Here is a 13,308-nt window from a genome sequence, read left to right as displayed (position 1 = left end):
AGACTCTACCACGGAGGAGGTCTAATCATAACTTGAACCTGTGATGCACATAATACATAGAACATGTCACTATTTGAAGGAATACATTTCATTACAAAATTTCAAACTTCCAGAGTTCTCAATCCACCCACTCACTTTGAGTTTAGCATCTACAGTCTCCCCCTCTTTACTGCCTGTATCCCTGGCCTCCCCCTGTGTCAACTGCATGCTCCCTACGTCCCTCGTCTCCCCGGTCGGCGGCTGGGTGCTGCCTGGGTCCCGCATCCCCCTGGGCCCCGGGAGCTGGCGGGAACTCTGGATCAGCACCGAGCAGACGTTGGGCAGCAGGTCCGTCAACTTGTCAGTGTCCAGAGCTACAAAAAGTACCATCCACGTCAGCAAGACATACAACATGGCACCAGCAATGTACCTCTTGATCTCCCTCATGCAACCAGAGCTACAACACACTAAAGAGCTACAATGTACCTCTTGATCTCCCTCATGCAACCAGAGCTACAACACACTAAAGAGCTACAATGTACCTCTTGATCTCCCTCATGCAACCAGAGCTACAACACACTAAAGAGCTACAATGTACCTCTTGATCTCCCTCATGCAACCAGAGCTACAACACACTAAAGAGCTACAATGTACCTCTTGATCTCCCTCATGCAACCAGAGCTACAACACACTAAAGAGCTACAATGTACCTCCTGATCTCCCTCATGCAACCAGAGCTACAACACACTAAAGAGCTACAATGTACCTCCTGATCTCCCACATGCATCCAGAGCTACAACACACTAAAGAGCTACAATGTACCTCCTGATCTCCCACATGCAACCAGAGCTACAACACACTAAAGAGCTACAATGTACCTCTTGATCTCCCACATGCAACCAGAGCTACAACACACTAAAGAGCTACAATGTACCTCCTGATCTCCCACATGCAACCAGAGCTACAACACACTAAAGAGCTACAATGTACCTCCTGATCTCCCACATGCAACCAGAGCTACAACAAACTAAAGAGCTACAATGTACCTCTTGATCTCCCACATGCAACCAGAGCTACAACACACTAAAGAGCTACAATGTACCTCTTGATCTCTCACATGCAACCAGAGCTACAACACACTAAAGAGCTACAATGTACCTCTTGATCTCCCACATGCAACCAGAGCTACAACAAACTAAAGAGCTACAATGTACCTCCTGATCTCCCACATGCAACCAGAGCTACAACACACTAAAGAGCTACAATGTACCTCTTGATCTCCCTCATGCAACCAGAGCTACAACACACTAAAGAGCTACAATGTACCTCTTGATCTCCCACATGCAACCAGAGCTACAACACACTAAAGAGCTACAATGTACCTCTTGATCTCCCTCATGCAACCAGAGCTTCAACACAGTAAAGAGCTACAATGTACCTCCTGATCTCTCACATGCAACCAGAGCTACAACACACTAAAGAGCTACAATGTACCTCTTGATCTCCCTCATGCAACCAGAGCTACAACACATTAAATGGCTACAATGTACCTCTTGATCTCTCACATGCAACCAGAGCTACAACACACTAAAGAGCTACAATGTACCCCTTGATCTCCCACATGCAACCAGAGCTACAACACACTAAAGAGCTACAATGTACCTCTTGATCTCCCACATGCAACCAGAGCTACAACACACTAAAGAGCTACAATGTACCTCCTGATCTCCCTCATGCAACCAGAGCTACAACACCCTAAAGAGCTACAATGTACCTCTTGATCTCCCACATGCAACCAGAGCTACAACGAACTAAAGAGCTACAATGTACCTCTTGATCTCTCACATGCAACCAGAGCTACAACACACTAAATGGCTACAATGTACCTCTTGATCTCCCTCATGCAACCAGAGCTACAACACACTTAAGAGCTACAATGTACCTCTTGATCTCCCACATGCAACCAGAGCTACAACAAACTAAAGAGCTACAATGTACCTCTTGATCTCTCACATGCAACCAGAGCTACAACACAGTAAAGAGCTACAATGTACCTCTTGATCTCCCTCATGCAACCAGAGCTACAACACACTAAATGGCTACAATGTAGCTCTTGATCTCCCACATGCAACCAGAGCTACAACACACTAAAGAGCTACAATGTACCTCCTGATCTCCCTCATGCAACCAGAGCTACAACACACTAAAGAGCTACAATGTACCTCTTGATCTCCCACATGCAACCAGAGCTACAACACACTAAAGAGCTACAATGTAGCTCCTGATCTCCCTCATGCAACCAGAGCTACAACACACTAAAGAGCTACAATGTACCTCTTGATCTCCCACATGCAACCAGAGCTACAACAAACTAAAGAGCTACAATGTACCTCTTGATCTCTCACATGCAACCAGAGCTACAACACAGTAAAGAGCTACAATGTACCTCTTGATCTCCCACATGCAACCAGAGCTACAACACACTAAATGGCTACAATGTAGCTCTTGATCTCCCACATGCAACCAGAGCTACAACACACTAAAGAGCTACAATGTACCTCTTGATCTCCCACATGCAACCAGAGCAACAACACACTAAATGGCTACAATGTACCTCTTGATCTCCCTCATGCAACCAGAGCTACAACACACTTAATGGCTACAATGTACCTCTTGATCTCCCACATGCAACCAGAGCTACAACACACTAAAGAGCTACAATGTACCTCTTGATCTCCCACATGCAACCAGAGCTACAACACAGTAAAGAGCTACAATGTACCTCTTGATCTCTCACATGCAACCAGAGCTACAACACACTAAAGAGCTCCAATGTACCTCCTGATCTCTCACATGCAACCAGAGCTACAACACAGTAAAGAGCTACAATGTACCTCTTGATCTCCCACATGCAACCAGAGCTACAACACATTAAATGGCTACAATGTACCTCTTGATCTCTCACATGCAACCAGAGCTACAACACACTAAAGAGCTACAATGTACCTCCTGATCTCCCTCATGCAACCAGAGCTACAACACACTAAAGAGCTACAATGTACCTCTTGATCTCCCACATGCAACCAGAGCTACAAGTCACTAAAGAGCTACAATGTACCTCCTGATCTCCCTCATGCAACCAGAGCTACAACACACTAAAGAGCTACAATGTACCTCTTGATCTCCCACATGCAACCAGAGCTACAACACACTAAAGAGCTACAATGTACCTCCTGATCTCCCTCATGCAACCAGAGCTACAACACAATAAAGAGCTACAATGTACCTCTTGATCTCCCACATGCAACCAGAGCTACAACAAACTAAAGAGCTACAATGTACCTCTTGATCTCTCACATGCAACCAGAGCTACAACACAGTAAAGAGCTACAATGTACCTCTTGATCTCTCACATGCAACCAGAGCTACAACACATTAAATGGCTACAATGTACCTCCTGATCTCCCTCATGCAACCAGAGCTACAACACACTAAAGAGCTACACTGTACCTCTTGATCTCTCACATGCAACCAGAGCTACAACAAACTAAAGAGCTACAATGTACCTCTTGATCTCCCACATGCAACCAGAGCTACAACACACTAAAGAGCTCCAATGTACCTCCTGATCTCTCACATGCAACCAGAGCTACAACACACTAAAGAGCTACAATGTACCTCCTGATCTCCCACATGCAACCAGAGCTACAACACCCTAAAGAGCTACAATGTACCTCTTGATCTCCCTCATGCAACCAGAGCTACAACACACTAAAGAGCTACAATGTATCTCCTGATCTCCCACATGCAACCAGAGCTACAACACACTAAAGAGCTACAATGTACCTCCTGATCTCCCACATGCAACCAGAGCTACAACACACTAAATGGCTACAATGTACCTCTTGATCTCCCACATGCAACCAGAGCTACAACACACTAAAGAGCTACAATGTACCTCCTGATCTCCCTCATGCAACCAAAGCTACAACACACTAAAGAGCTACAATGTACCTCTTGATCTCCCATATGCAACCAGAGCTACAACACACTAAAGAACTACAACACACTAAAGAGCTACAATGTACCTCTTGATCTCCCACATGCAACCAGAGCTACAACACACTAAAGAGCTACAATGTACCTCTTGATCTCCCTCATGCAACCAGAGCTACAACACACTAAATGGCTACAATGTACCTCTTGATCTCCCTCATGCAACCAGAGCTACAACACACTAAAGAGCTACAATGTACCTCTTGATCTCCCACATGCAACCAGAGCTACAACACACTAAAGAGCTACAATGTACCTCTTGATCTCCCATATGCAACCAGAGCTACAACACACTAAAGAGCTACAATGTACCTCCTGATCTCCCACATGCAACCAGAGCTACAACACACTAAAGAGCTACAATGTACCTCTTGATCTCTCACATGCAACCAGAGCTACAACACACTAAAGAGCTACAATGTACCTCTTGATCTCCCACATGCAACCAGAGCTACAACACACTAAAGAGCTACAATGTACCTCTTGATCTCCCATATGCAACCAGAGCTACAACACACTAAAGAGCTACAATGTACCTCCTGATCTCCCACATGCAACCAGAGCTACAACACACTAAAGAGCTACAATGTACCTCCTGATCTCCCACATGCAACCAGAGCTACAACACACTAAATGGCTACAATGTACCTCTTGATCTCCCTCATGCAACCAGAGCTACAACACACTAAAGAGCTACAATGTACCTCCTGATCTCCCACATGCAACCAGAGCTACAACACAATAAAGAGCTACAATGTACCTCCTGATCTCCCTCATGCAACCAGAGCTACAACACACTAAAGAGCTACAATGTACCTCTTGATCTCCCTCATGCAACCAGAGCTACAACACACTAGAGAGCTACAATGTACCTCCTGATCTCCCACATGCAACCAGAGCTACAACACAGTAAAGAGCTACAATGTACCTCTTGATCTCTCACATGCAACCAGAGCTACAACACACTAAAGAGCTACAATGTACCTCTTGATCTCCCTCATGCAACCAGAGCTACAACACACTAAATGGCTACAATGTACCTCTTGATCTCTCACATGCAACCAGAGCTACAACACAATAAAGAGCTACAATGTACCTCCTGATCTCCCACATGCAACCAGAGCTACAACAAACTAAAGAGCTACAATGTACCTCCTGATCTCCCACATGCAACCAGAGCTACAACACACTAAAGAGCTACAATGTACCTCTTGATCTCTCACATGCAACCAGAGCTACAACACACTAAAGAGCTCCAATGTACCTCCTGATCTCCCACATGCAACCAGAGCTACAACACATTAAATGTTGAACTCACCGACAGTGTTCTCCTGCCTGCTGTGCTGTAGAAGTATGGTGAGACATCCCAGGAGGCCGATCTGTACGGAGGGGATGAGGGTCTCGCTGTTGGCACATGTCTCCCCGACAGCCTCCCGCAATGTCACCATCATGGCGGAGGGCTTGCTGATGCAACTGAAAACAAGGCAAACATATATTTTCTTCACTTCACATGGGAATAAGAAAAATAAAACTGAATCAGTTGCTGATGGAGTTACCTACCTTGTTAAGAGTGAGTGAGTGACTTTACGTGGCCATGGTTTTAACCACGAGGCTACCTAACTGCCTGAACCTTGTCCAGTGTTTGACCAGTGTGAAGAGCAGAGCTATGGCTAATGATGCTAGCTTCATGTTCCTGACAGAGTTACCTACCTTGTCCAGTGTTTGACCAGTGTGAAGAGCAGAGCTATGGCTACTGATGCTAGCTTCATGTTCCTGACAGAGTTACCTACCTTGTCCAGTGTTTGACCAGTGTGAAGAGCAGAGCTATGGCTAATGATGCTAGCTTCATGTTCCTGACAGAGTTACCTACCTTGTCCAGTGTTTGACTAGTGTGAAGAGCAGAGCGCTGGCTACTGATGCTAGCTTCATGTTCAGAGCCGTAAGACTTCCTTTAAACTGAAAACAACATAACAAAAATAATTGAAATCAAATAAATATAACGGAGCATTGTTTATCTTCATCTCAACATATAGTTTGATTATACATATTATAAGAGACAATTCCTTTCTCGTCCAGTGTTTTACTGATGCCAGCTTCATTTGGAATATGAAAAAAAGCAATGTTTTTAATCCAACAAGAAGGCTTCACAGAAGATGGCACAACTTGTCCCCTGTGAATCTACAATCTAGTTATCCAAAGGTATGTATAGCAAGTGTTTGTTGATTGAGATTTAGTCAGGGATGATGTTGACAGACAACGGACATCATCATCCTGCTGTTAATAAGGGACGCTACTCTGCACAGTAAATGGAGTTGCCATTTGCAACTGGCTCGCCTGTTACCATAACTGATTGAATGGTTTGTTTGTTTGTTTGTTGCTTAACTTTCAGCAATATTCCAGCTATATAATGCTGGTATGTAAATAATCGAGTCTGGACCAGACAATCCAGTGATCATCAAGGATCCTCGATCCATGCAACTGGGAACCAATGACATGTAATCAACCATGTCACCTCTTATGACAAGCGTAGATTGCTGGTGAGCTATTCAAACCCAGAATCAACACGTTTAATCATCCAAGCCACCGAGCTAGAGATCACGATCCATTTAGTCACCTCTTTCGAAAAGCGTAGGTTGCTTAGGGGTATGTATGGGGTAGGAGTGAGTTTGGTTTTACGCCGCTTTTAGCAATATTCCAGCAATATCTAGGCGGGGGACACCAGAAATGGGCTTCACACATTGTACCCATGTCGGGAATCGAACCCGGGTCTTTGGCGTGACGAGCTAACGCTTTAACCACAAATTCTAACCCACAATCTCATAGGTCTGTATGAAAGGAGGTTTAAACCAGCTCAGTCTGCAACTTTAGCAGGATGCCAACCCTAATTGAAGCTTTGGAGTAATCAGTAGCGTAAAAATGAATACTTCCATATGAAAAGAGTAATGTTAAGAGTAACATGCCAGGATGCTGGTCTTTGCTTCGTCATTTTCGTTAGGCCTATATGTACATGAAGCACGTGTACACGTGCATTGACGCTAGTAATGTAGCCACACAAGCAATCACAATATTTAAAAAAACGGGGCGATAAAGCTCATAATAAGTAGAAAAATTAATCTCCTTGTGTTTGTATGGTTATACATGACTAAATCTTAAAATTGAATATCAATCAATAAACATTGAAAAACTTGCACATCAACATCGAAAAAGTACTCGAAAATAGAAGTTCCATAACAGCATGAGGCAACCTCAGCAGTGACCTAACATTTCAAACAGACCTGTATTTTGTATAACACCTTAGTTATAAATTATGAATCACTTACGAAAGCATTGAATTCAAGCTGTTCAATTTAATTGAAGCTGTTCCATGGGAGCAAGCCCCCCCCAAACCTGTTATTTTAGCGAGGCGATAACGAATTGCGTCGGAAACACTGTATTCATGCCAAAACACATAGTCAAGGTTCCACACATTCATAAAATTCTTCATGTGACAATATTAACTGTATTGTCAGAAAGACAATGTGGTGTTTTGAGTTCCTAAGAAGTACCGGTGTACATGCAATTAGCTCCCTGTAGAATGCTTCATGTGACCGGTGCATTAACAATTTGCTCTTTGTGATATTTTATACATGTAAATAATTTGTGGAAAAAATGTCTAAAATCATAATTTGGGGATGACAGGCTAAAGAGCATAATTTTAGGCTCAAAAGCGTAATAATTACGTCAAAAGCGTAATGGTTGGCATCTCTGCTTTAGCTGCTGGGCTGAAGCCCATGTCTAGTAATATGCTTTACGGTCAAGTAAAATCAGCTTTAGCCAGTCCATATACTAACACTAATATCAAATGCCTAAAAACAAGCTGTTGGCACAGTCTTACAGCTCTATTTGTTTCCACCTTGAGATGTAGTGACGACAATCTCACCTGGGCCTGTATCCCGCAGAGCAGATCTGTGATGATCTTCTCCTTCATCTTCTCGGGCAGCGTCAGATCATCCACCTGGAAACAAGACAGACTCAAAGTGTTACTGTGTGAGACACAAGGACAGACTCAAAGTGTTACTGAGACACAAGGACAGACTCAAGGTGTTACTGAGACACAAGGACAGACTCAAAGTGTTACTGTGTGAGACACAAGGACAAACTCAAGGTGTTACTGAGACAGAAGGACAGACTCAAGGTGTTACTGAGACAGAAGGAGAGACTCAAGGTGTTACTGAGACAGAAGGAGAGACTCAAGGTGTTACTGAGGGAGACACAAGGACAGACTCAAGGTGTTACTGAGTGAGTCTCAAGGACAGACTCAAGGTGTAACTGAGACACAAGGACAGACTCAAGGTGTTACTGGGTGAGACATAAGGAGACACTCAAGGTGTTACTGAGTGAGTCTCAAGGACAGACTCAAGGTGTAACTGAGACACAAGGACAGACTCAAGGTGTTACTGAGTGAGACACAAGGACAGACTCAAGGTGTTACTGGGTGAGACATAAGGAGACACTCAAGGTGTTACTGAGTGAGACACAAGGACAGGCTCAAGGTGTTACTGAGTGAGACACAAGGACAGACTCAAGGTGTTACTGAGTGAGACACAAGGACAGACTCAAGGTGTTACTGAGTGAGACACCTCATGTGTAATCCATTACATTCAGAGATCTGACATTTTACTTACTTATACTAACTTATCCATCTGTGTTTCAACTTGATTTTTGAGACCTGGGTGCAACCTGGTTTAGTCTGGTGCAACTACCTTTTCAAGTCAATATGCAGGTAAATGGAGCAGGTAAATCAAGTTCAATCATGTTCAGAACTTTCAAAGTCTTAGTGCTCAGATAGCTGTGAATGAGGCTCAAATGACACAAGTATTGAACCAAACAATCACTAAACATTAATTACTACTGACCTTGAACTTAGATGATGTAACGAGGAAGTTCTTCCAGGCCAACAGGAGCTGTAGTGTTGCATTCTCCTTCAGCTCTTCATCACTCCCAACTTCAGCGTTCTCCCCCTCTGCCACCAGACAGCGTCTCAAGAACTGGAACACAACAGTAAAAAATCCTAAAAGTGGCACAAAACTAAACTCACTCACTCATTTCCTTCTGGACTGTCACTTATACCATTAGGTTAGAGGGCAGCTATATAGCAATTCATATTTGCAGACGAGTTAAAATACCAGTCAATTTCTAACCCTACATGCAGCATACATGGGATACTCAGCACTGGAGCACACCAACCGGTGGTCAATAGTGTGAGCATGCCTCTATGTCATTACGTGTGATGCTACACTAAGTTCGCCAGGACACAGTTAGGATGGAGATTCCATGCTACAGTGAGTAATGACAGTTATACCACGGCAGTATGCATGATATACATAGATGTGGTGCACACACTCCACACTCCACACTCCCAGCCGACCAGATGGTCAATAGTGTGAGCATGCCTCTATGTCATTACGTGTGATGCTACACCAAGTTAGCCAGGGCACAGTTGGGATGGAGATTCCATGCTGCAGTGAGTAATGGTGGTTATACCACGGCAGTATGCATGATATACATAGATGTGGTGCACACACTCCACACTCCCAGCCAACCAGATGGTCAATAATGTGAGCATGGCTCTATGTCATTACGTGTGATGCTACACCAAGTTAGCCAGGGCACAGTTAGGATGGAGATTCCATGCTGCAGTGAGTAATGACAGTTATACCACGGCAGTATGCATGATATACATAGAAGTGGTGCACACAATCCACACTCCCAGCCAACCAGATGGTCAATAGTGTGAGCATGCCTTTTGTCATTACGTGTGATGCTACACCAAGTTAGCCAGGGCACAGTTGGGATGGAGATTCCATGCTGCAGTGAGTAATGACAGTTATACCACGGCAGTATGCATGATATACATAGAAGTGGAGCACACACTCCAGACTCCCAGCCGACCAGTCCTAACAACAAGTACCATCTTCTAACATCTTTTGGTACGATTCAGCCAGGGATCACTCCAAAAGATTCTGCTCTCCGGACAGTGAGTGAGTGAGTGAATATGGTTTTACGCCGCTTTTAGCAATATTCCAGCAATATCACGGCGGGGGACACCAGAAATGGGCTTCACACATTGTACCCATGTCGGGAATCGAACCCGGGTCTTCGGCGTGATGATCGAACGCTTTAACAACTAGGCTACCCAACCGCCCGCTCTCCGGACAGACCTCTACCCACTTGACAATGGATGCAGTCCTGGGCATCGCTACACCCAGACCCCACCACCTACCTCAGTCCAGGTGTTGAGTCGTTTGTCCTTGGAGATCATCTGCAGCGACTTCTTCAGCTTGTCATCCAGCTTGGAGCTGCAGACACAGAGATGAGAGAGTGAGTGAGTAAGATTTTACGCCGGTTTTAGCGATATTCCAGCAATATCATAGCGGGGGACACCAGAAATGGGCTTCACACATTGTACCCATGTCGGGAATCAAACCCGGGTCTTCGGCGTGACGAGCGAACGCTTCAACCACTAGGCTACCCGACCATCCCTGCAGACACAGAGATGAGAGAGTCAGGAAATGGCTGTCAGGTGTTACTGTTAGTTTTCTTTATGTCTTACACCACAATCAGAAAACAAATTACAAAAATCAAGTCTGGCTCAGGCAAACCAGTGCTGATGTTTGGTTGTTCAGTTTGTTGTTGCAATCAACAATAATCCAGTTATATGACAACAGTCTGTAAATGATCGAGTCTGGACTAGACAATCCAGTGATTGATGTTATGAGCAACGATCCAAACCAACATTGGAACACACACTATCAAAAAAGGCCCTGAGTGAGACAACCCCATCCTTAAGCCACCTCTTACGACCAACACAGGTTGCAGGGGACCGGTGTTAACACAGAATCCCAAAGGGGGACTGCTGATGCCGCCACTGAAGGAGTCATTGCCATGTTGGGTACTACAGAAATGTACCCTGGCCAAAACAAGAATACACATGCTTATCGTAAGAGGCGACTAACGGGATTGGGTGGTCAGCCTCGACTGGTTGATGCATGTCATCGTATCCCAGTTGCATTGATCGATGCTCATGATGTCAAGCACTGGACTGTCTGGTCCACTCTTGATTATTTGCAGACTGCCATCATCCAGCTGGAATATTGCTGAGTGCAGCGTTAAACAACAAACAAACAAACAAGAATACAGAGGTTGACCTAGCAAGCAACAACAATGCACTAGACCAGCTGGACTTATAACGATGTTTAAAACCATTTCCAACAAACAGAGCTTCAGGAAGAGAACCTGTCGACTCAGTTTTCATTCACTTTTGCTGTTTAAATAAACTCATCAATTATATTTCGTCACAACAGTTGTCATTTGCTAACAATCTAGTATGATGTGAGTCTTCACATTACAAGTGAACCCACCAACCCTTTCATGCCCCTTTGACTGGACTGTACAGCTGCTTCAATGCTATTCAGTGGAAAGCTAAGGTACATGTCTGTATTCTGATTTTGACCAGGCTATATGTCGTTTTTAAGAAATGTGGCGAGGTGAAATTGGGTTAAACATCACATCCCAAGATTATTGCACTTATATAGCGATGTACGTGTATGTATGGCTGCTTGTACCAGTCCGGATTGATGCTGATTTTATAGTGCTAGCCCACTCAGATACCATGCCAGTTTAACATGAATACCCCACTCAATACAAACAAGAAAAAAAAAAGTGAACGTGGCTCACTAATAGCCCCGACCCGCCTTGTGTGTCAGTAGTTTCAAATTAAATAGCTAGGAAAATCAATAAAAACATTTTTTTTCTTTTGACTGCACCCCTCCATATGACACAGATTACATGTACTATGTTTGAGATGAATCCACTGAATAGTTTCAGAGAAAGCGCGTGGACAAAGTTTTCGGACAGACGCTAGGGTTTAAAAAATTAATAAAAAAATGGAAAATTATTAAAAACAATTTTTTTCTTTTGACTGCACCCCTCCATATGACACAGATTATATGTACTACGTTTGAGATGAATCCACTGAATAGTTTAAGAGAAATCGCGTGGACAAAGTTTCAGACAGACAGATGGACGGACAGACGGAACCTTGGTATAACTATATACCCCCGACCTAAAAGTCGGGGGTATAACAAGTTTGTGCATCCACACTTCCTCGCTGCATGAAATGCTTCTTTACTTCCAGCCTACTCAAAGACTCAGCAGTCAACAGTTTCTGTCAGCTAACATTTAACATCACTAGATAGCAATAATTCAACAGATAGAAGCCAAACATTGGCCATGGGAGTGAGCTTGTCTCTAGAAGCACTGTTTCGGGGTGAGTCTGTAAAGGCTGGCTGGCTGTCTGTACCTGTGGATTATGTAGAGTTCCTGGGCCAGGATCTTGAAGACAAATGCCACAGTTTTCATCTCAAACTTGAGGGAGTGTTGATCATTCAGGTCGGAGGCCGGGTCTGGCAGGTTCCGTGTCAGTGGAGCAAACACGCTCGGCCAGAAGGCGTCCCTGAAACACACAGCGGCATGCAGACTTACTTAGTGTGGGCACGCTTACTTACTTACGGCAAGACACGTCTACTTAGTGTGGGCACGCTTACTTACTTACGGCAAGACACGTCTACTTAGTGTGGGCACGCTTACTTACTTACGGCAAGACACGTCTACTTAGTGTGGGCACGCTTACTTACTTACGGCAAGACACGTCTACTTAGTGTGGGCACGCTTACTTACTTACGGCAAGACACGTCTACTTAGTGTGGGGCAGTCTCACTTACTTACGGTAAGACACTTCTACTTAGTGTGGGCACGCTTACTTACTTACGGCAAGACGCAGTAGTCTTACTTACTTATGGTAAGACATGTCTACTTAGTGTTGGGCAGTCTTACTTACTTACGGCAAGACGCAGTAGTCTTACTTACTTATGGTAAGACATGTCTACTTAGTGTGGGGCAGTCTTACTTACTTATGGTAAGACACTTCTACTAAGTGCAGAGCACGTCTACTTTTTGCAGGGCACAGCACGTCGGCTTAGTGCAGGGCACGTCTACTTAGTGCAGGGCATGTCTACTTAGTGCAGGACACGTCTACTTAGTGCAGGGCATGTCTACTTAGTGCAGGGCACGTTTACTTAGTGCAGGACACGTCTTCTTAGTGCAGGGCACGTCTACTTAGTGTAGGACACGTCTACGTATGGCAGGGCATGTCTACTTAGTGCAGGGCACATCCACTTATGGCAGGGCATGTCTACTTAGTGCAGGGCATGTCTACTTAGTGCAGGGCATGTC

General features: G+C 44.4%; 1 protein-coding gene across 1 annotated transcript in view; it reads right to left on the bottom strand.

The window, feature by feature from the left end:
• LOC124121675 (nucleoporin NUP188-like) overlaps positions 1 to 13,308 on the bottom strand; it is an 83,304-nt gene that overhangs the window by 19,759 nt on the left and 50,237 nt on the right. Inside the window, exons 33-39 of the mRNA XM_048389041.1 lie at positions 12,377 to 12,529; positions 10,298 to 10,373; positions 8,931 to 9,062; positions 7,955 to 8,029; positions 5,906 to 5,991; positions 5,354 to 5,508; positions 136 to 353 (exon numbers count right to left, since the gene is read on the bottom strand). Coding sequence (XP_048244998.1) covers positions 136 to 353; positions 5,354 to 5,508; positions 5,906 to 5,991; positions 7,955 to 8,029; positions 8,931 to 9,062; positions 10,298 to 10,373; positions 12,377 to 12,529 — 895 coding nt within the window. The remainder of the gene's footprint in view (positions 1 to 135; positions 354 to 5,353; positions 5,509 to 5,905; positions 5,992 to 7,954; positions 8,030 to 8,930; positions 9,063 to 10,297; positions 10,374 to 12,376; positions 12,530 to 13,308) is intronic.

This window comes from Haliotis rufescens, unplaced genomic scaffold, assembly GCF_023055435.1.
Source record: "Haliotis rufescens isolate VD_foot unplaced genomic scaffold, xgHalRufe1.0.p SCAF_8, whole genome shotgun sequence".
NCBI lineage: Eukaryota > Metazoa > Mollusca > Gastropoda > Lepetellida > Haliotidae > Haliotis > Haliotis rufescens.
This window is presented reverse-complemented; position numbering and strand designations above follow the sequence as displayed.